This window comes from Numida meleagris, chromosome 4 (genome assembly GCF_002078875.1).
Source record: "Numida meleagris isolate 19003 breed g44 Domestic line chromosome 4, NumMel1.0, whole genome shotgun sequence".
Classification (NCBI taxonomy): Eukaryota; Metazoa; Chordata; class Aves; order Galliformes; family Numididae; genus Numida; species Numida meleagris.
In genome coordinates, this window is record NC_034412.1 from 59,656,390 (window position 1) to 59,680,205 (window position 23,816).

General features: G+C 38.5%; 1 protein-coding gene across 16 annotated transcripts in view; it reads left to right on the top strand.

Moving 5' to 3' along the window:
• The window catches only part of PRDM5 (PR/SET domain 5), a 98,990-nt gene continuing 75,501 nt past the window's right edge, over window positions 328–23,816 (top strand). For 11 of the 16 annotated variants that reach the window (XR_002438152.1, XR_002438151.1, XR_002438154.1 and 8 more), the window contains exons 1-3: window positions 328–5,924; window positions 10,715–10,798; window positions 22,629–22,751. Coding sequence is in view for 11 of the 16 variants with exons in the window: in XM_021395261.1 (XP_021250936.1) it covers window positions 5,832–5,924; window positions 10,715–10,798; window positions 22,629–22,751 (300 nt within the window). In the remaining 5 variants the exon portion in view is untranslated. The other 5 variants (XM_021395268.1, XM_021395267.1, XM_021395264.1 and 2 more) reach the window with 5 other exon arrangements.

Sequence of the window (23,816 nt, forward strand, 5' to 3'; positions counted from 1 at the left end):
TTTGTTACTTATAGTCGTTAACTATAGTATTTATTTTATATGCGATCCAAGAAAATACATCTCCACACAATGTGGCCCAGCCAAGCCGAAATGTTGAACACCCGTAATTCTAAACAAAGGAGTACAAATTAAAAACCATTCTTTCTTCTGGAGAACAGATTCTTTTCCTCTAAGCTGTGGCATGCTTCAGGGCCTGGCATGCATACTTCAGGAATCTTGTGAAGATCATTTTGTCCGTAAATCTTTGTATTTCTTCTTAGAATATGACATGTTAACTTATTAAGTCTGACCCTTAATTAACTGTTCCTTGGTTGGAGAGAGCATCTTAATATGCTTCTGGTGTGATGTTGCAACAAGTAGTAGAACTCCAGACGAGTAACTTGCAATTCTTTTGTTTGTCACAGCACATGGATTTCTTCCATGAAATTCCATTTGGGACACACTGGCTTCCATGACCGTGTTAAAGCTTTCTCCTGAAAATACCTCATGCCCTTTAGAAGGAAGTTATCTAAGCAGTTCCTGACACTATCTGACTTCAAATCTGCAGGTTGTTGGATGCCCCAGTGTTCTTCCTTAATGCTTCATGTAGTTCTAAACAAGTAATTACAGACTAACATAGAAACATATTTTTTTTTCTCTCTGTGCTAGATTCCCAATGAGTTATCACCCACTATTTGCATTTTGGGGTTGGGGTGGAAGGTGTTTTTTTTTTTTTTTTTCTTAATTGCTCAGCATTGGATAGGCTATGGGTATGCCCTAGGATAGGCCATAGAAAGAAAACACTTGACCATATCAACCTTGATGTGCGCACAAGCAATTCAGAAAGTAAAAAGCAAAGCAGCAGGAATGCAAAATATATGAAGGGCATCCCCTGTTTAGTCAATTTGAAGTAGTTTGACTACAAGAGAACATCTGTTTAGCTATTATATAAACAGTATAGGTACCTTTATGTAAAAGTAAGACACTGAAAGATGACGTTAATCGTAGAAAACTTAAAAGAATTAGCATTTGTGTTATAACAGGTCAGGTTTGAATATTACGCCTTTAATATAACTTAATAGATTTCTTGTCCTTCGTTATTCACTGTGTTATGTGGTACAGGTTAAAACTAAAAATGTGGTTTTGATTTATTTCATTTTATTACTTCAGAGTGAATTGTTATACTTTGAGATATATTCCTCAGATATTTTTGGTTCCCAACAATTCATTTGATTAACTCAGTTGAAATTAACACCAAAACTTTCAAACCATTCTTCTTAAAAGTATTAGGCCAATAAAAATGGAACACAGCTGTCCCTTTGTATTTCTTTCCATATTTTTTTGCAAGTACATTTTGTAAATAGCAACTGAAGTATTCATAGCTAGTCAAAAACGTAAAACAAAAATGAAGTTATGCTAAGAATACTAGGAAACAAAACATAAAGTAACTGTACATGAGTTAATTAAAACTGTAATGAACCAGATAAAGTGGAAACACTGCAAATTATAATAGCAACTGGGAAAGAATAATGGAACTTATGTCTAAGTATTTTCCACAAATCCTGTCCTGGTATGATGCAAATGTGTGTGTGGGGGAGGGAACAAACCCTAAACCCTCTGTGCTCAAAGCTTGTTTAGTGGGTGGTGCTAAGTTTGATAACCCCTTCTTTAACTTTTTTCCCTGTCTTTAAACTTCCTAGTTGGGTTAATTTAAATGTAGCTTATGTATCTAAAATAAAAATTATGCTCGTGTACATTCTAGTGTACTCTTATCACTGCAATCAAGTATGTTCCATGCAGTGGAACAAAAACCATGAAACTTATTTACGTTTCTTTATAAACTCAGTGATGCCTCGGGAAGAGGAAGGGACTGACTGAGCTTTCCTACACCCGAGTTGTTGTAAGATTTCACACTGAAAGAAAGTAGTGTTTTTAATTATTTCTGTATAGTTTTGTACTACCATTTCAACAGCATTTTTTTTTTCAATACTCTGGATTAATTCCAGTTCTCAACTTTAGGTAAAACCAGCATGTTTCATATTCAGGCTCCACTCTACTCCTTAACCTCTCTATAGTCCTTTACCTAGGACTCTGGCTAAAGAGAACTGTTATTTGAAATCTCATGGGATCCTACTGATACACCTATTCTTAATTATATGAGCAAATAATTTCATCTTAAGTACACAGCGTAACTGCTTTCTTCCTATTCTTGGAACATCATTTACTGCTGTTTAGCCCAGCTGTGGCAGATCAACTTTCTTGAGTAATAACAGTATTGTCATTAATCTGGGCTAAGGACTTTCATACAAGTCACTTATGTTTTCTCTGGGTGACTGTGGTTTCTGCATGTGATCTTTGAATTGTGCACACAAACCAGTTTCTCAGGCATTGTTTTAGAACATGAGTGCCACTCATCAGTGCAGTTAAGCCACCTAGACACACTGAATAGCTTTTGGCAATGGAGTTAGTTGTTTCTGTGAATGCAAACATTCCTGGACTGATTGTCACCCTCCCCCCAGTTGCACCTTTCTTAGTTTTTCTTGGCACTTGCACTATCTGAATACAAAGCAAAGAGAATTGCCTTGGCAGGTGTTTCTGAGGGAGTGGAGAACTTGAAGATAGCAAGTCATTGTGTGTGGTGATTTAACTGTATAGAACAGATAACGCTTTCTGAAATGCCAAGTGCAGCGAATATTTGGCAGTGACTTTCTGAGAAGAAATCAATAGATCAATGCAGATCACAGTGCATAGGCTGCTGGTAAGAGGCTTTGGGAAGTGGACACAAAGGCATATTTCTCAGTTGCAGAAAATAGCCTTTACAATGGGCTGATACAAATGCTTTCCACGCTTTGTTTGTTAAAGCCTTTACTGAGAAGGCTATCCATTTTATCTGCGCTTTCTCTTATGTGGTCGTTGCTTGTATGTATGGAGGAGGCCTCGGCGGCATCCCTGCCTGGCTACTACAGAGTGATGGTTCATGAGACTGTGACAGTGAATTTAAGTCTGTCAGTTATGTAACCTGTTATGAGTTCCTCATGCCTTCAAACTGCTGCCAGCTATGCCAGCAAACCCTGCTGTACATGTAGCTTTTGTAGAAGTGTGCTTTTGTTTGTTCAGTTGGTCATTTTGGAGATGACTTTGCTGTGCCAGCAAGAAAATTCTTTTTTCTGGTGTATTCAGCATCCTCAGCTGAAAAATTTTCATGACAGAGGACAATAGCAGGCTATATGCACTCATGTTACATATGCACCAAATACAAAACAGTAATTCAAAAACATAATGTTCCACTCTTGCTATTGATTAATGATCAACATACATGCATCATGATATGAGCCTTTCATCTTTGTTCTGTCTGAGTCATTAGGAGTTTTGAGATCTTACCCTCCTTGCAGTTGCATTTGGGACAAAATAGAAGAGCTGTAACACATCTCTGCATGAACAACAGTGTCACCTTTACATTCAACAAGGCTGACTTTTATCCTTCGCAGTGTCCTTCTGTATGAACCAGAAAGGGTAATACCAACAGCACATTAAACTTATATATATATGGATGACTAGCTAAACTCAGAAAAAAAATCTGTAATGTTGCCAGGGCAGTTGTGAACATCCAATTCACATGATAACACCCATACTGATACAAAAGGAGAGATTGTTTTGGCATCTGTTTTGCCCACTGTAAAAGCTTCTTTCCTATTTTTCTTAAACTGAAGGAGGTGCCACTAGCTGCATTTCATGTTAGAAAAATAATGGATGGAGTTTATAAATGAAAACAACTAGTCATGCCTACTTCAGGAGCTTAAAAGCAAAACATGTAAGTGCATAGCAAGTTGTGTTGCAGTATTTCTATAAAGTTATTGTAAGGTGAATTATGGAGCACCACCAAGTTTTTGGTTTTTTTTTGAGAAATACCGAGGACTTCATAAAGTGAAAATTACTTTTAAAATATTCATAGTCCTTGGAAAATGTCAGAAAATTATGCTAATATTTTAATTTTATATGAACTAAGACAGACTGACCTCAATTCAAGAAAGTATTCTAGTCTAGAAAAATATTAAGTTCAGTTATGCATATGGAAGCTTTGGCATTGGATCTTAATTAAAAGATTAGTTAAGTTTTGCTATTATTCTTAAAACTGAAACGTAGGCCTGGACAACTTGGTTCCTCTGTTCAATGTAATTGTTTTTGAGGTATTAAAGTTCTTACATATATACTTTTAAAAACTGTTAATTTAATTTTAATTAATCATTAATTTGTTTAATTTAGCAAATCTAGGTTTTAAAGCTGTGTCCAATTATTCTTTCATTCCCAAAGTCATTCTTCCAACTATGTTTTTTGGATCTTCCTTCCTTTTATTATCAAAATGAGGGCCCCAGGTTATTTACAAGAGTAGTTGCGCATATATTGAATGACATCATGCATCACTATATAAATATCTGTGTATATATATGTGTGTGTGTTGGTGAGGATACATATTACCTTTGTTATAATATTTTTAAAAGTCATGTATCTATTATATGACTCTGTAGATCTTAAGCACAAAATGGCTTAATTGTGCATATAAGGACACTAGAAAGTAGTCGAAGGGAGTCTCATACAGCTAGCCCAGTTTTGCCTTCTTTCACTTTTCCCTAGATCTCTGCCCATGACTGGCAATTTCTGCTATTGCAGAAACACAATTGATCCACAAGGATACACATACTTCCATAATGACGTTGACTGTCATACTGTAATTAAAATTCTGGACATTTTCATACCAATGCAGGATTTTTCCTATATTTTTGTGAGAACTAGAAGCTTTAAATACTGAACTTCTACTATCTATCCATTTGTTAATGTATCTGGAAGAAAATTAAGTAGAAGACCACCATGCTCCAGGGGTCTGCTTTTGAGTGTTAAAGCATATTTAAATTGTTTATAAATGTAACTTTTTTTTTCAATGTTTTCCCTGTGCTTGCCACACATGCTTTTGTACTTGCTTCTATCTGCATAATCAGATGCAAACAAATCTCTTTTCAACTACAGCAGTCACTACTTCAACTTACTGTATAAGCACAGCAATGTGTATGATGTGGACAGAAATCTCAACTGAAATTAATCAGTTTTCTAGAAAAAATTCAGTGTTGAGCATTGCGGTTTTCTGAAAAGGAAGCACTATGGTGAGATCATAGCAAACAACTGAAGTGCAACAACTTATTCCCTGTTCAAACTAGATTGTGTGTAGCGTTGGTCAGAACACAATACCCCTGCTGGGTATATGTCACCAGGATAGTGAAGATTTTACTTTTTTGACAAAAACAATGCTACTTTTGGGTTTCTTTAGGGTTGCTAAATTTCTGGTATTCTTTGAAAACAATCTAAGTGAAGGATTATGTGATTTCCAAAGTCTTATTTCCTATGCTGAGAGATAGTGAGGGTAAACCCAAGTGATGTTAAGCAAATATAGTGCATGTGGAAAGTACTTCGTAGCACGGAAGCTCTTTGGGTATTGGGCCCAGTGAGAATACTCCTGGGAGTACTTCAGAATACCCGACCCAGCAGGCTGATCTCAGAGCGCTGCCGGGCGACGAGGCTCCAACTGCTCTGGAAGCGAAGCCGGCCCCTCGACGGCGCGAAACTCCCCAGCGGTTCTCAACGGCCGCTGCCCCACCGGGCGCGCGCGCCCCCTGCCGGCGCCCCGCCGCCTCTGCCCGGCCGCGGCGGGCCCAGCGCTGCGGGCAGGCTCCTCCCTCCTCCTCCTCGGGAGCAGGACGAGCCCCGCACCCAGCCCCTCTTCCTGCCCCCTCCCCCGGTGCAATGGAAGTCCCCGGGAATCCTCCTCCCCGCTAGCAGGCGGCGGCCCGGCCCGGTGCAAAATGCTGGGCATGTACGTACCGGACAGGTTTGCCCTGAAATCGTCCAAAGTGCAGGACGGGATGGGGCTCTACACGGCCCGCAGAGTGAAGAAGGTGGGTGACGGCCTGGGAGAAGCGGCGCGGCCCGGCCCGGCCCGGCGGGGAGTCTGCCACGTATCCCGGCAGAGCGGGACGGCTCAGCCCCGTTTGCTCGGCGCTCGCCCCGCTTCCGCCCGGCCGGGCTCCCTTTGCTCCCTCTGCCCGGGGCCGGCCGGGCGGCGTGTGTCGGCGGGCGCGGGGAGCGGGGCGGCCGGCCCGGCTACCTGCGGTGGCTGTGCTCTGCGGGTTGCCGCTTTCCCAGCTTGTCCCGACTTTATTTTGTGCTTCTGGGTTCGTTTAGACCTCTCGGGGGCGGAGGTGCCCGTCTGTCGTTCGCAGGCTCCTGCCGCTTCCGCAGCCCGGCAGGCGGAGGGTTAATTCCTCACTGCCGGACCGTGCCGCCGGGACAGGGGAGGGTGTGATCCCCCTGAGCCGCAGCTACCCGCAAATCCCTCCTGTCCCAAACAGGCTGTGTCCCTTGGTGCTCAATGACTGAAGGGAAAACCTCTTGTTTGAAGTCTCTATTAAAACTGCTCAGCTGGCGCGTTTAAACAACTTGTTTCAACCGCTAGAGGCATACCTGAAGTTGTGAATCCTGCATTACTGAGCACTTCTACTTTAAATGTTTTGCTTTACTTCCTTGTCCAGGTTTTGGTGCTGACTTGGTTGGCAGGACTGCCAGATTTTGTAGTTGTCCACCAGGCTTAAACACTGTAGGTAGGCATGCCTCATCTCTAAGGCCTCCTTCAGGGATAGAAGGATGTAGAAGGGGATCAAGGTTTTTATCAGTTGGCTTAATGTTTTTTTTCCACTGAGAGTCTGAACTCTCATATTAAACCTTTGGGAATTCGCATATGAAGGAAAATTGTAGTCTGCTATCGCACATGAATCCCTGGACTCTGAAATAGAGTCAACTTGAGAGTGAAACTGACCGAAATTGTTATCTGCATGTCAATATCAGCTGAAGGTCTGAATCCTTTTGCTTCATACTGTTGTAAATCGAACCCTTAGGTCTGCATGCTAGGAAAAATAGATCTCTTTCTTGCTAGAACTGGTCCATATCGGTTTTGAATTGTTTTTATACTGATCAGGTATGTGCTGTCAGATCTCTGCCTGTGCAGCTGTGTTGGTGTGAGCTCCCTGTACAGGACATCCTAGGAAAACTCAAAAGTTGCAAGTGGGACGTGTACTACGTGTGGAATGCAGAAGGAAAAGGCAGAGACATTGACAGTAAGGTCTGTCAGAGTTTTAGGAGCATGTTGTGAAATGTCTGTTATGGACTTGGTTTTTGTTTGGCTGAATCCTCTGTGCTTTTAGCACCAGCAGATGTGGTGTGCAAAGCCCAGGTCAGAAGTATGTGCCTGACTTTGCTCCTCGGTATGATGAGGAATCAGCTCCTGAGTTGCCCTATGGAAACTGGGCGTTGCTTAGAACAAGCATTCCTAAAAATGGTTAAAGACCTAAGCACAATGTGTGAGAACAGTAGATGTGTAAACAACACAAATGATACACTGGATATTACCAGGCTGTTTGTTACTCTTTTCCCATGGAAAAAAAAAAAAATCATATCTGAAGTGCTCTCAACTTTCCTCCTGCCCAGTAGTGAGTGAGGCAGCAGTACTACACTTCATGGCTATACTATGGAGTAGTTAACAGCTGTCAAAAAATTAATTGTTAATTAATTCCTTGGAACTCTGAGACTAGCAGTAATTGTTGAATATGACACTAATTGTGAAATAAAATCTGTGTTCTTGAGTAGCTAATGCCGCACCTTCTATTTCCTATTGTTATTGCACAGCTGTAATTGGAAGTCAAGCACACTTCAGATGATCTTGTATCAGAAATTGCAGTAACAACTGTCCAAATGTTAAGTAATTGTGAAGTAGGCCTCTGAAGATTATAGTATTTGCAAAATTTTGGAAATGGTATGTTTTGAACTGCTGTTACCTGCCATCTGCTTTTGTGCCTTTAGGCATTATGCCATGTTTTCAGTTTTTATGTCAGTAGGTGTAAAAGGTGGAATCTTTTTGGTTTGCTTTATTACCTCCACAAAAGCTGTAATTCGCTTGTAATTTTTTTTTTTCTTCAGCATCTGGCCTTTGGCTACAGCACCGGTATAAGACCATTGGTATAATCATGAGGGAGAGCTACCGCGTTTCTCAGTGTTCTGCTGAGATTGGGACAAGATTAGTCACGTTCTCAAAAGCAGCTTTTTTGAATGATGTGACTTTCATACCTTCAGTAATTTTTGTAGTTGGCTTAAGGCTCTGCTTTACTGATCTAAGAGGAAGTCTTGCTATGTTTTTGATCTATATATTCGGTATGACAGTGTACTCTCTAGCTAGGACTAATGGAAATATTGGAAAAAATAATCTTTAAGGCTGAATTAATAATGATGCTTATCGCCATGGGCCCTTGTGCTGCGAGACACCAAGTTTTGCGTCTGTAATTTCTGCTTTCTGTCCAAGTTTGAGGAGCCATAAAAAGCGCTTAGAAGTTTGAATCACCTCCAGTTCATGTTACATTCTCTTTACATTAGAGATGGGCATCTTGACTTTTGCTTTCTCTATTGTTTTGAGCTTCCAGGAGGGCTTAAACATATTGCAGTAGAGGTTTATTAGCTTGGAGTAGTTGAGGTAGGAATAACATATGGTGTTTCTTGTTTTGAGTCGGTATGCGCTACTAAGCTGTTGCTGTGTTTCACCCCAGAGGCAATGTAGGGTTCAGTGATGGGTAAAATTAATCCTGTAGGTGCTTTATCTGGTAGCTAGGCATCATTTGGGTTGTGAGGATGAAAGTATTACTGAGGTGAGGGATTGTGGAAACCTCCAAAGTAGTTAAGGAATTAATTCATCTTTTTCTGCCCACTGAAGTGTTATTCTGCTGCTGAAGTGAGTGTGGGAGACTAGCTGTTGAAGGTTCCTTATTTTTTATGTCCTTAAGTTATTTCTGCATTAAATTTATGGAGAATTTATCTTTTTCTTTCTGTAGAACAGAACTAATCTAGATTATCGTCAAACAGGCTTCTTTTCATCTTGATAATTGCTGTAAGTAACCGAAGATTCTGCAGATACAATTATGTGCTCCCTCAGAGCTCAGCAGTTGTAGTGAGCTATTTTCCTTTCTGCACTAAAACTACTTGATGATTTGTAAGGGAATGGGAAAAGCAAGTTCAGCTTGGCATGAGATACCTTCTCCAGAAGGGGCTTACCTTATCTTTACTGAGGCTAGAAAGGACATGCACCTCTAGAGCAGAATTACTCTGCCATCATCTTAATTTCCTCCTTAACCTAAGTGAACAACATGGCAAATTGTCCTCCTTGTAACATCTGCATGGCCCCTGTTAGGTAGTAGTTTGCTGCTGGGGCGGCACTCAGGAGAAACCTTCATTGTGGATGGAATGAAAGAAGAAGGGAATATCAGTTTGAGTGTTAAATCCTAGGATTCATAAGCTGGCAGGAGAGGACCTGTGACCTCATGATTAGCTGAAATGGAAAACAGAGGGAAGTGAAGGAGGTGAGGCCCCACAGTGCCAATTTTTGCTATCCCTGCACATACTTGCATCCCCATTCATGAGTTAGGCTCCAATTGTTCTCTGGCGTTCTTCTCTTTTTAGCTCCTTTTTTTGCTGGTCTTTCTAATGATATCTTTGTTGAGCACATTTTAAACTATCGCTTCTCAATTCTGTGTCATTATTATGCAATGCCGATTTTGTTTGTCTTTGTTACCTCTTCAGGTTTAATTTCAAGTAACTTTTTTTTTTAGTATTTGGTTGTTTGTTTCTAGGAGGATTCATCATGTAAGATTTCCATGCCACTTCTTCATTGACACTGTACACATAGGCAAGGAAAGAAGAGGGAAAACATGTAGCAGACTGTTCCCGGGACTGTGGAATGTGCCTGGGGGAAGATATTTTCAGAGAAGATCGATTCTTTTATTAGCCAAAATGTTGTAAAAATGAAACAAAGTTGTTTCTTATTGTATAGTTAAAACCTGCAATGCCTTAGAATATATTAGAGCCTTTCTATTTCAATACTGCCTAAAGGAAAGTAGTTTTCTACATTCCAGTTTGTATGGTTTGTCATTGCAAATAAGGACAAGTGGAAAAAAAAGTTAGACCTATATAAGCCCTGGTTATAGAATTTACCCTGTTGCTGGCATAACATCTGGAAAGGAAAAGAAGAAAAAAAAAAAAAGAGAACACCAAACCCCAAGACATTTGGAAGGACATATAAATGGATGCTTTCACAGTATGTGTTAGGGCTAGCAGGTGTTAGAACATTTTAATTCTGTTTTTGAAGGCTTGAATTAATTCAGAGACACGTGCATACTCCTACTTTTTAAAATAAATCCCCCTGTATATTCAAAACCTCAAAACTATTTAGTGATTTGATTTGTGGCACTTCAAAAAGTAGTGTTGCAAATAATCCTGCAAATAAATCTAATGTAAACTTTGTGCTTGCCAGATGCCAGATACTTTACATTTAGTAGGGTGTCTATTGCAAGGTGATTCCTAAGAATCCTAGAAGAAATATGACTTGTAAATATAACCCTTAGTTAAAATCTAGAAAAACATTATTTGCTAAATTGGAAAATAAGTGCGAAGAGGAAAGGTACGGTTTTAAGAGATTCTCTAAGCCATGAAAAGAGTGGGAATGAGCTTGAAGTTGAACTCAGTGTTGTGCATCTTTTTGTCAGATAGTGGGTTTCCAAAGGAAAACTGCCCTTTTCCATTTGAAGCTAAAATTGAGTTTTTTTTTTCTTGTGTCCCCACTGATTCATTTTCTTTTATAATCATTTCTTAGGGTGAAAAATTTGGCCCCTTTGCAGGGGAGAAGCGAATGCCTCAGGAACTGGATGAAAACACAGACTGCAGGCTCATGTGGGAAGTGAGTAGTCCACAGTGACGTCATCACATCTAGCAAAAACTGCTCCCAGAATTAAGTTTAACTATAACTTTTTGAGTTAAGGCTTAAACATACTATAACTAGTCTTTGTACTTACTGACGATGTTAAAGTACATTTTTTTGAGATAGAGAAGTTACTTCTTTTAAAGGATAAAGAAAAAGCAAATTATAATTTCTTATCAGTGAAATGTGAAAAATATAAAAGCATAAAAGCACTGTGAAAAAATTGTTGAAAAATGTGAAAATAAATAAAAATGATTAAAGTCATTTAAGTATGGGAAGGTGATTGTGAGTTACAAGATACTGACTTATGCTTACCAACAGGTTTCAGCTCATGTAAAACATTGTCTGCTGTGATGCTTGCTCTAGCATTTGGTAATTCTATAATAATTGTATGATAAATAGTATGGTAAAAGTTTTTGTATTTACCAGGGTTTGTAATTCTTTGTGTAGGTATGAGATCCTTAGCAAAATAAAAACCTGGTGCAAATGAAGGTGCAGGGGTTTTCAGGGCTCTTCTAAACTTGTTCTAAACACCTGCTTTTGTGCTTCTGTTCCATCCTTGTAGTCTTTCTTTTCTGCTGTAGTTCTTTGAGCATAATTCCATCATCCCTCCCCCTCCATTTCTTTTTCTCTCCCGATGAACAGTTTCAGCTGAAAGCACATTTAGTCCTCATTTATACTGGGAAACATACACATTTTCAAGCTTCTCGAAGCTTCTTTGTTTTCAGTGGTTGGGGTGGGAGGATTTTTTTTGATGTTGTATGGCAATGTGCAAAAACTTAGGCTTGACGTCTGCCTTAGAGGATTATCCATGCATTTATTGCAAAAAAAAACAACCCCAATACAACAAACAATACAACAAACTCAACTTATTTAAAACAAACAAACAAACAAAAAAACCCAACACCCAACACTTCTGGCATTAACGTCACTGAGTTCCTTATAAAGAGAGCATAGTGTTGTTATAGTCTTAACGGAGCTATAAATAGATTCAACACAGTGTAAAAGAATACTAAAAGCTAAACACTCATCTTGTTAAATCCAGACTCAGCTTAAATTCAGGGATGGAATGGCAAGATATTCCTAGCTGAGTATTGAGTGAAATCTGTGAATTCCTGTACCTTTGTTTATTTCTTTCTCCTCAAATAAGTCTTTTTTTTTTTTTTCTTACTTTGGGGATTTACCCAAAATATCTGTTCCCACAGAGGTGTAGACAATTCCTTCATTCCTTCCCCTGATTCCTTTGGTTATGTATTAAGAGCATCTGTTCTCATCTTGTTTGTTCTCAGCTGAAAAAACAACAACAATATAATGTGCTTTTGTTACAGATATTTGCTGAATACAATATGTGTTAATAGGCCCTGGCTTACTTGTCTTTTCATAACGTTTCTGCAGTTTATTTTAAATTAATAAAATATTTGAGCTAGAACAAGGTTTTTAGAAGGGATGGTAGGTGGATTATAGGAGCTTTCTAGCTCCTATAGGTCTTTAAGTTGGTTGGAAAGCCATATGAGTTTCCAGATGTCTCATTGCTGATGATTAAATGAGATTTATCTGTTTCTGTAAGTCAGAAAATAAAAGGGAAATACATGTATTTATTGATGACACTAATATGACCCCATCGACAGCAAACCAGAAAATGAGATTTTTATGAGCTGTTCTAAAACCTTTTCATAATATCTTGTTGTAACCTAGTTCTGAGAGCCTTGAAAAGATTCCTGCATACCAAATTTTATGACTTCCTGAATGTTTGAGCCTAAGTTGTTCATGTTTACTGAAGTTGATCTGAACACGAACTTTGTATTATAATTTGAATCATGCTGGGAGTAGTCTTAAGTTGAAAATTGAGACCAGGAATGCAGAAAGTAAAAAGTAAAGCAGTCCAAGTAAATGGTTATTCCAGAGACTGTGGGAGGCAGTCATAGCAACCAGCCAAGTTTGTGTGTAGTCAGCTGTACCAAATATATTAAAAATAATTAAGTTGATGACTATTGGATGAAGGAACCTTAAGACCTGAACTCACAGTCCAACTGTATTAAAAAAAAAAAAAATACGCTTTCAGAGAGGGCACCTTAAGAAAGAAAGCTAAATAATAGAAGCTTTTCAAAGGTCAAGTAAAAAAATGAAGGAGCATTTTTTTCTTGGTATGTGATTTTTGAGTTCTTAACTTCAACTTTGTGGAATGGTTTTCAGTAAGGAAGTTTACTTCATGCGTTTCTAGTGGTATGGAATAGTGGTCTCTGATGTGACCTGTCTTGAGCAAGCTATTCCTCTTTCTCCAAGACCAGCACTGTGAGTTGGCATCTCTAAGACATCACGCTGGGACGGAATTGTGTGTGTTATGTTTGTCTTTGGGAAAACATGGAACCTAAAGGAATTTATTGGGTCAAATGATTGTAAATACAGTTCTAAGAACACAAAAATCTATGTTTAAATAAAATGTAGTGGAGTGCTACTTGTCTACCTGTAAGTTGTTCATTCAGCAGGCTCCAGAAGACTGGCTTGAGGTTGGAGGGGTCATCCGTAGTGTTGCCGTTACCTTTGTAAATAGTTACTTGCCGAAATATTTTATTTACAAGTTGATGGACAAGCAAAAAACCAATTGACGCTGTAGTAACCGTTTAGTTAGAAATAATAAAAAAGACAAGAAAATGTCTGGATGACTATGCCTTTTCTTTCTTTCTGTTGATAAGCCACCTTCCAACTATGCTTCACCCCCTGTGCCACTCTATCTGACTGAAATGCACATTGTACTAGTTGGAAGTGCAGCTAGTTACTAGTGGTGATTTGTGAGTTTTGTTCCTATTCTTAGCATCCCACTAGCTTTGATTAAGTACTGCTTTATTGGTCTATATTAGTGTAACTGACAGAGCAATTTTAAATTATGTGTATTTCCTTGAAGAGAAAGTGCTCTGGGGCAAGAACAGAATAATCTTTAGGTATTAAATTTCATGGAAGTTTTTACCTCTGGAGGGTCAAATGTCCTTTTTAATATTTATTGTTCCATTCAGGATGGAAAGGGAGGATATCTATTCAGTTTATTTTGTTTACTGTTCCTAACTGAGAAAGTGGTATTTTTTTCAGTACTGCTGGATTGTGGCAAGCATATATTTTTGTTTTGGCAAGTGTGAAATCTTGAAAGACTGTAAAGACTTAGTCCTTCTTCAGACGCCCTGACTTACTGAGGAGGAATGTTCAGGATAGGGGTGGCACTTAATACATTGTGTAACACTGAGTGATACATATCTCAGGTTTGATTTATGTGTATCTGCCAAGATTGTTTTCTTCATCGTTACATTAAATCCAAGAGCAGAAACATGCTAGCAAAGAGTCTTTCTATGGAAGCTAATGCTCATATTTATTTATATTAAAAAGTGAAATGAAGGTGCGTTTTTGCTACTTCAGATACTTCTGCAGCGACAGTTCTTTTCAGTTTAAAAAACAAACAACAAAATCCACCAGAGTACTATGAAGGCAGCATAAAACCTGCAATTAACTGCAACAAGCTTTAGGTCGGAACTTTAATATTTGCTGCTTGAGGTGTAAGAAGTCAAGTGTTTAAACAAATGGCATTGTTTTTTTTCTTCCATATCTTGGTAGTAGAGTGTGGTTCTGGTGTGGGAAAGCTTTCACATATAGGGCATTAAGTTGAATTATGTTCTAAATTTCATGACAAAGTAAATCTTAATTTGAAGATTTCTGACTTTACTCTCAAGATTAATACTGTATTAATACAGTATTGTTAATACTGGTTAATACTGTATTGGAAAGCTAGTTCCTAGCAATACGGTCTTGATTTTTTTCTGTGTGAACACTAGCTTCCCAGTTAAAGTTGTTTGCTTTTAGTACTGTTTTTTGGGATCTTGAAAGTGAGTTGATTTAAAATAACTTCTGCCAAACAAAAGTGGGACATTGATGTTAGGATTTCCAGGGGTATTCCCCCTCTCCCAGTTGCAGTTTTCTGTCATAGATTCTCAGTATTATTGAATTAATACCAATTGGGATAGATGGGTATCTAAAAATAGTCATTAAGGTTTTCACTAGTTTGTTTATGTAGCTACACTTCATAAATCACCTATTTTAAACCTTAATTTAGTCATCTTTATTCTTGTTAAGTGTGTGACCTTACGGTCTCTTCAGTGACTTTCGGAACAAGCCCATTGCAGGACCTTAATGGTCAAAGTAGGACCTTAATGATCTTTAATTTTTGTGATGAGGAGAAGCTACCTCTGAACGTGTCTGAATGTTAGGATCACTGCTTCAATTAGGTGATGTCTTCAACCTCTTAGAAAGCCCATTTTGATAGTTTGAGGTGCTGGCATTCAGACTTGTATTCGTAATAGAATATCAGACAAAAATTGCTTCAGGAGACTTGGATGTCTTTCCAGTAAACATGAAGCTCAACGGCTCTTGTGAAAGTCTAAGAATGAAACCTTGTGAACCATTCTGTCTTTGACAAAGTCAAATAATGTCATGAACCAGCAGGAGATTCATTAATATGAAAAAATGTTGCTGTGTTTTGGTTGGAGGAAAATGTGTATCACCTATGAGCCAATATTTCTTCATCAGTAAGCAAACCAGCAGTTGCTGTGTTAGGTTTCTTTTCCAAGTATTACTTTAATACTTTCCACAGTGACATTAAAATGTGAGTTTCTATTCTGTGACTCTGAAACTCAGGATGCAGAAGCATTGCGTCTAGCTGTTTTATACCATTTACAATAAAAATCATGCTTTCAGCTAATTAAAAAAAAAAACACAAAAACAAGAAAACAGAACTTGAGTGAACATATATTTTTTTAAATTTATAAACATTTAGAAAATGGTTTCCCAGAAAGCAGGTGACATGTTAACTGCCTTCAGCAGGGACAACCATCTGCTAATTTTCACTGAAGATTTTTTTCTTCTTTTCTTGCCAGATGTGCATACTACGGTGCATTTGCACTCATGGACATTTTAAAGTAGCATACGTAACACCTTGAATGGATTTTGAAAGTCTGTAGATCATTTCAATGCAGCATAAAAGGCTGGCAGATGGAGTAGTGATGGTATGTATGGGCATTACAAGCATCTTAGGCATTACTGAGATGTCTGTAGGGTTTCATGTGGTAGCTTATACAATTTTTGTTTCCCCTAATACTTATATAGTGATACAATATTTGTTATTGCAGCATAGGCCGGTGATATCCTGGTTGATCTTGAGGTAAAACCACCTGTATAGTGGCCGTGAATGTCAGATATTTCATCTTACTGTAAAAATATTTTACTAAATTGATACCTTATGTGTTAATTGTCAAGAGGATGATTCTTAAATACATCAATTTTAGGTGTTTTGTTGGGTGCTTCAGTAACATGAATGCAGTTTAGATGCTGAACAGTAGTGGGTGACCAAATATTAAGGATGTTGTAGTAAAATAGATATCTTGCCGTGAATTACAAGACATGAAATTCAAACCTTGTTCTAGATTCATGCCAGTTTGTCTATTCTTAAATTTGAAGTGAACTGCTGCTTAATTATTTGGCCTGTGATATGAAAGATGTCTGCATGTCTGTTAACATTACTGCCTGGTAGTAAATGGAAACTCCAACTTATCTCCATTGGTTGCAGGAACATCTTGGCCACAGTTGTCAAAAGGGCCTCAGAACTAAGTGGATCCTAGAACAAGGTGGTCTACTGAACTACAGCAGGCAACCTCAACTTTTCTGGATTTACCCCTTCATTTAGAGGAAGGGAGGATAAGGTCCTGTTTCTGTACAAAAACAAGACAACAACTAAGAAACAAATGAACGAAAGAACTTAGTGTGCCATCATGTATTTGTGCCTAGGCTTTTCAGTTCTATTCTAGGACCATAGGCATATCATATCCTTTTAGGTTTTTGCTGGTCTATGAAGATGACTAAATTCTCTATTATTTAGAAGCTGTCTAATGTAGACAGGTGGCAGGTTCAAATATCACAATTTTAAAATAGGAATATGTTCACAAGCATTATAAAATTGATCCTACTTAAGAAAATTTTCAGGGAACCTCAATCTTGTAAAAATTTTCTGTCCCTTTTCTAAATGCTTGATAGCTACCAAGAAAAAGCACCATAAGCATTCAGATTTATGGGGAAAGTGCAGCTATTTGCTTGCAGATTATTTAAGAAAAGCCTCCTTAAAGCATTTTCTGCATTAGTTTGTGATATACAGAAGTGTTTTTCACTTCCTCCCCCGGTAAGGTATCCTTTGTTTTCCAATAATTTCCTACGAGAAATAGTTGTGGTAGACAAGTAGCCCTGAAGATTCTTAGAGTGGTTCAGTGATGGGAAAGGAGCATATTGGGAACAGACTGGAATTCTGTGGCAGAATGAATTCTGTTTAGTTCTTCAGGTCTCATATGCAGTAAGTGGTAAGGTTGTGTGTCTGGTTCCTTGTAAAATAGGGTTAACTGATATATACAAGGCCAAGAAACCTTAGGTTATTTATTATGGAGGGTTTGCTTATTGTGTTCTGGAAAATTAATTGCTGAGTCTTTGTTCTGTGGGGATAGAGAGAGAAACTGCAGTATCTTTAAGTTCCTTGAAGAGCGCAGAAGCAGCTTGACACCGTCTTCCTATTTTCTTCTCTTGCTGTTGTAGCTGGTGCAACTGCCAGGATTGTGGAGATATATTGAAGCTATACCATACATGCTTTCCAGTGTTGCTGATGGGGAATGCAGGAGGAAATTTCCAGTCACTGTGGCTAGCAGAATTGTGTGGTTTGGTAGAGCAACATCTGTCTTAGTGACAGCCATCTTTGATCCTATATCCTTCTAAGTATGAACGAGTATGAGCCAGGTGGAAGCATTTTATATTTATTTGTTTGTCTATTTCACTAGTCTGGTTTTCTTGTTTGGTGGTTGTGTCACAAAGCAAAAGGCTGACTGAGGATTCAAGTAGGCTATTATTGGAGCGTGCGTCTTTTGGGACATACTCCAAACATCATTACAATTAATTAATAGTTCAGTATGGATGATATTTAAGTGCACTTACTGTCAACCGAATTTAATATAGAGTCTAATTGTTTATTTTGTTTAACCACCATGATTAGCTTGTACTGGCTTTTAGTTTGAGGAATATACTTGCGAAGCAGGAGCTAGTCTGTTTGTTTGTTGTTTTTTTAAAAATAAATAGATAAAGTTTGAGATTCCCTGCTATGATGTTCAAAGATCATTTACACATTTAAAAAACTCACTCATCCATCTAACTGGCTAGGAAAGGAATGGTAAATATCACCAATCTAGTCCATGTTAAGTATGATGTTTTGACTGTGTTTCTCTATTTTTTTCCTTCCTCAAATCTGTGTATTTAATGCAGTATTATTTCCGTATGAGGTGGAAAAAAAACTGTAGAAAGTATAACATATTTTTGAAGAGTTTATTGTATTTGTTTATCAATAGTTTCTTTTTGTGTTAAGTCTTTGCTTTGTATTTGACATCACTTCATGGATTGGCAGAGACTAGGAAAGAACAACTGAGATGACCACATATTGCTTCTGTGAATACAAATCATTGCTACATAGTTTAAGGATCAAACAAATGAAGAAGAATGGATGAAAAGCTAGTAGTGCAACGTGTATTTTTTTTCTAATAGGATCTCGATTCTTTTTCTAATCCCAAGTCAAGACCTGATGGAAACCTTTATAGGACCTGCATGGTGCACCTCTCTAACGCAGTCTTTAGTAGCTGTAGCTAAATCACAGAGCCATTAGCTTGACTTAAATTGCTCACAGATGTTCATCTTCACTGTTAACTATTATTACTCAGGCAAAGTGAGGTTCTGCTCTGTGGGTATTTTGAACTGAGTGATTATTACAATGTAATTGATGCAATACTTCTGTGAGGAAGGGTACATTTCAGAAGGTAAAAGTGCCATTTACATGTATTTTTGTGTGAAGCTGGGACTTGTTTTTATGGTTTGTAGTCATTCTGCCCAAGTTATTGGTGAAACCAACAGTTCCAGCAAGGAGCAGATATTATTTCCTAGTCAAATAGTCAGCAAATTGCAGAATAGCTAAGCTTGGAAAGGACTTCTGGGGGTTATCTGGTCCAACTCCCTTTTTCTGGCAGATCTGCTTACAGCCAGTTTCCTAGGACTGTTGTCTAGACAACTCTTGAGTATTTCCAAGAATGAAGACCCTGGAGCCTCTCTAGAGAAGGTGTTCCAGCACTTAGTGTTAGACAATACTGTTTCCAGGTGTGTTTAAGTATGTAGATTTGACACTTTTGGCTTTGGTTAATCTGTGTGTTTGAAAGTTAAACAACTTCTAAAATTTAAAATATTGGCACCTTTTTATGGTATGTGCTTCTTAAGATACAATGTGTTCCTTTAGAACAACAGTAATATGTTCAAAGACTTACATTTTTTGCAGAGCTACAGTAAGGTTTTTGTATTAATCTGAGAACAACATGCTGTCATCAGCTATTATGATAATGAAATAGAGTTTTTTGTTCTAATGATATCTTAAAAGTGTAGGTAACTTAAGCAGCCATACTGAAGACATATTGCATCTGTAAAAAACAAATACAGCAAGAATGTGAACAATTTAAATACAAAGCCATGATGACAATCTAATCTTGATCTTGCGTATCTGAAATCCCTAGCTCTTAGGAAATACTTACTCTGGAAACTTGTTGTTGATAGATGAAAATATGTTCCTCATATAAATAAATCATGTGGAATTTTTGTAGTTCTGTGACCTTTTTTTCATGGCTTTCTGTCTTCTGTTTCAGAGAGATTTAAGTGATACACTATTTAAAAGAAAATAAGCAAGCCATTTTTAATATGCCAGAATGGCAGCTATATTATTTCAGCAGTATTTCTTTGTGTTTTAAGGGCAAAGAATCACTTGATAAAAGTCAGATTTCTATTTCCATTATTCTGATTTTGACAATGTAAGCTACAATTTTGTCACAGTCATAGGAATTCTGCAGATCTGCAATGTTACCCAAAAGCTCCTGATGTGGAGATTTTGTGTCATAAGTAATTCTTTCTTTAAAACATTGGCTAACAGAAATATCAGATATTTTGTTTGATCTGGAGTTACAACTATTAGCAAATATTATTCGAAGTAGCTGGTTCTACTGCTGATGTTTTGGAGTGGGAACAGTGCAATGACTCATTCATCAGTTAAAGCTGTTGTGCTTAAGTGCCTTCAGTTCTCCAGCACAGCTTTTTAAAGTTGCTTCTTCACTTAGTGAATAAAATCTGAGCATGTTTGTTTACCATGCTAAATAATTTATGCCCCTTCATTTTTGTAGAATGTTATTTTGTTGTTACTGAAATTATTATATCAGGCCAGCACAGAATCGTAGAATGCTTTGGTTTAGAAGGAACCTTAAAGATCATCTTTTTGCAATCCCCATGCCATGGGCAGGATTTCCACCCATTAGATTGGGCTACCGAGGGCCCCAGTCAGCCAGGCCTTGAACACCTCCAGACATCCACATATTCTTTGGGCCTCATTGTAAAGCATTTATTTCTAATATCTAATCTAAGCCAACCATCTTTTAGTGTAAAGCTGTTAACCCTTGTCCTATTACTACACTCTTCAAAAAGAGTTTCTCTCCAGCTTTCCTGTTGGCACCCTTTAGGTACCCGAGGGCTGCTACAAGGTGTTCTTGGAGCCCTCTCTTCTCTGACTAAGTAAATAAAGACTGACTGATAATCATTGGGGCTACGTATTTATATTTCCCTTGCATAGGTATATATGAAAGATGTTCAAGTGAGCCATAAAATAGGGTTTATGGAACAGATAATTGTGTTTGTATTGTTCTGAAGATAGTTCTTACAACGTGTGAAAGGAAAAAAAAACAAAACTGAAAAGACACTTAGAAGACTTAGGAGGGAAATGAAAAATACAGTTTTGAAAAAAGTACTTTATGGGTTTCTAGGACATTTAGTATTAATGTGGTACAATTATGTTAGCAGTAGTGTTAACAATACTGAAATGGTATTTACTGGATTTGGAATTTCACAGAATTACAGGGGTTGGGAAGGACCTCAATAGGTCATTGAGTTCAACCCCCCTGCTAAAGAGGGTGCTGTACAATAGGTCACGCAGGTAGGCATCCGGACAGGTCTTGGATATCTCCATAGAAGGAGACTACACAACCTCTCTAGGCAACATGTTCCAGTGCTCCATCTCTCTTCTTATTGTGAAGAAGTTATTCCATATGTTAGTACAGAACTTCCTATGTTCAAGTTTTAGGCCATTGTTCCTTGTCCTATTGCTACGCACCACTGAGAAGAGCCTGGCCTCATCCATTTGCCTCCCACCTCCCTTTAGATATTTATAAACGTTTATCAGATCCTCTCTCAGTCTTTTCCCCTAACAGAACAGACCCAGGTTACTCAGCCTTTCCTCACAGGGGAGATGCTCCAGGTCCTTTATCATCATTGTGGCCCTCTGCTGGACTTCTAGGAGATCCCTTTCCTTTTTGAACTGAGGAGCCCAGAACTTTACACGGTACTCCAGATGTGGCCTCACCAGGGCAGAGGAGAGGGGGAGGATCACCTCTTTTTAACGCACTCCAGGATACCATTGGCCTTCTTGGCCACAAGGGCACACTACTGGCTTATGGCCAACCTGCGGTCCACCAGGACCCCAAGGTCCTTCTCCACAGAGCTCATCTCCAGCAGGTCATCCCCTAACCTTGTGATTATTCCTTCCCAGGTGCAAGACTTCACACTTGCTCTTGTTAAACCTCATCAGGTTCCTCCCTGCCCAACTCTCCAGTCTGTCCAGGTCTTGTCGAATGGTAGCACAACCTTCTGGTGTGTCAGCCACTCCTCCCAGCTTTGTATCATCAGCAAACTTGCTGAGGCTGGACTCCATCAATGACTTGGATGAAGGGATAAAGATGTTGAGTAAGACCGGACCCGGCACCAACCCCTGGGGAACACCTCTAGTTACAGGAATCCAACCAGTCTCTGCGCTGCTGATACCAACCCTCTGAGCTCTGCCAGTCAGCCACTTCTCAGTCTACGTCACTGTCCAGTCATCTGTCCCACACTTTCTAAGTTTCATAACAAGGGTGTCATGGGAGACAGTGTCAAATGCCTTGCTGAGGTCAAGGTACACAACATCCTCTGCTCTCCCCCCATCCACCCGCCCAGTGATGACATCACAAAGGCTACCACGTTGGTCAAGCATGACTTCCCCTTGGTGAATCCACGTTGACTCCTCCTGATCACCTTCTCTTCTTTCAATTGCTTGGAGGTGGCATCCAGAAAAAGTTGTTCCATCACCTTTCCAGGGATGGAGGTGTGGGTAACTGGCCTGTAGTTTCCCAGATCCTTCTTTCTGCCCTTTTTGAAGACTGGGGTGACATTGGCTATCCTCCAGTCTTCAGGCACCTCTCCTGTTTGCCAAGACCTTTCAAAGATGATAGAGAGTGGTTCAGCAATTACCTCTACCAGCTCCCTCAGCACATGTGGGTGCATTCCATCGAGGCCTATGGGTTTGCGTCGACTGATTTTGCTTAGATGCTCTCTGACCAGATCCTCCTCAGCCAATGGACAGTCTTCCTTTCCCCAAACTCTCTCTTTTACCTCAGGGTGTGGGATTCCTGAGAGCCAGTCTTAGCATTAAAAACTGAAACAAAGAAGGCATTCAGAATCTCTTGTATGAAGAATAATTGTATTTGGTGATAAAGAAGCATAAAGAGTAATACCCATTGTATGTGAGATTTGTTTGCTGAATACCAGCATGCCTTAATGTTTTATATGTTTGTGTGTTTGGTAGATATGCTAGATGCTAAGTTTTAATTTTCCTTATTTTGAAATGTTTCAGGTTCGTGGCAGTAAAGGTGAGGTCCTTTATATCCTGGATGCAAGCAATCCACGCCATTCTAACTGGTTGCGTTTTGTCCATGAAGCTCCATCACAGGAACAAAAGAATCTGGCTGCAATTCAGGTAGATTTGGTGCATTCCTACCATTTGCTTCCTGTTACTAACTTGATCTCCTATTTGATCTTTATCTCATGCAGAAAAAAGATCTGAGAAACATAGCTTTCCTTTTCTTATCTTTCTTTTTAGAAGCAAACGCTTGTGCTTAAATATGGTACCATAAATAAAAGATTTAAAGACTGAAGGGGTTGTTAGTTAAAATCTGATATTCTTTGAAAGATTTACATTAATCCACTGAGATGGAATTGTACTCAGTAACTTATATGAGCTATTTCTCATTTACAGTAAAACGAACAGTTTACATTTAGAAAAAGTCATTTCCGGAGTAGTTCATTCACTTCTGTAATGGCAGCCTAATTTTCTCACTACAGCCTTTCTCAGTCCAATTAAGCTTTTGCCTGAATACAGTTGTTTCTTCTCATGGTGGAAATTAGAAACATAACTATGTAGCTCTATACTTGACTAAATCAAGACTAGTGATTCAGAGTTCTAGTTGTTTTTTATGCTGAACTCAGATATGGACTTGTGTGTGAGAAAAACACAATTTTACCTTTGCTTTATAGTTAGTTTAAAATGTAATACAGCAGTTTGCCAATTTTGAAAGCAAGCACAGTGATTAAATTATTCCAGTAGAAAACAGAGAATTCAAGGATCTAATTATCTGATAGGATGATCATGCAGTGCTTGAGGATAAGTTAATAAAAGAAGATCATTTTCTAGTCTTGGCAGCAGATCTGAATTTATCCAGCTTATTTTTTCATTTTTATATTTGTCATTTGCAGCGTTCTGTGGTAATGAGTTCCATTGTTTTAATTACATATTATGTGAAACATGCTTATGTTTTTCTTTTAGCAACTTTTTAAATTTCGCTTGATTCCTCTTCATCTTTGTATGACAGTGAATAGTTACTTTGTTCATTATTCTGAGCCATCCCTGATTTTATAGAACACTATTATAACCTTTCCCTTTTATTTGACGGCTCTTTTCTCAAGCTGAAAAATCTTAGTCTGTTTAATCTCTAAAGTTTTGGAAGCATTCTTTGACTTTACAGAATTTTAACAAAGGCAGCCA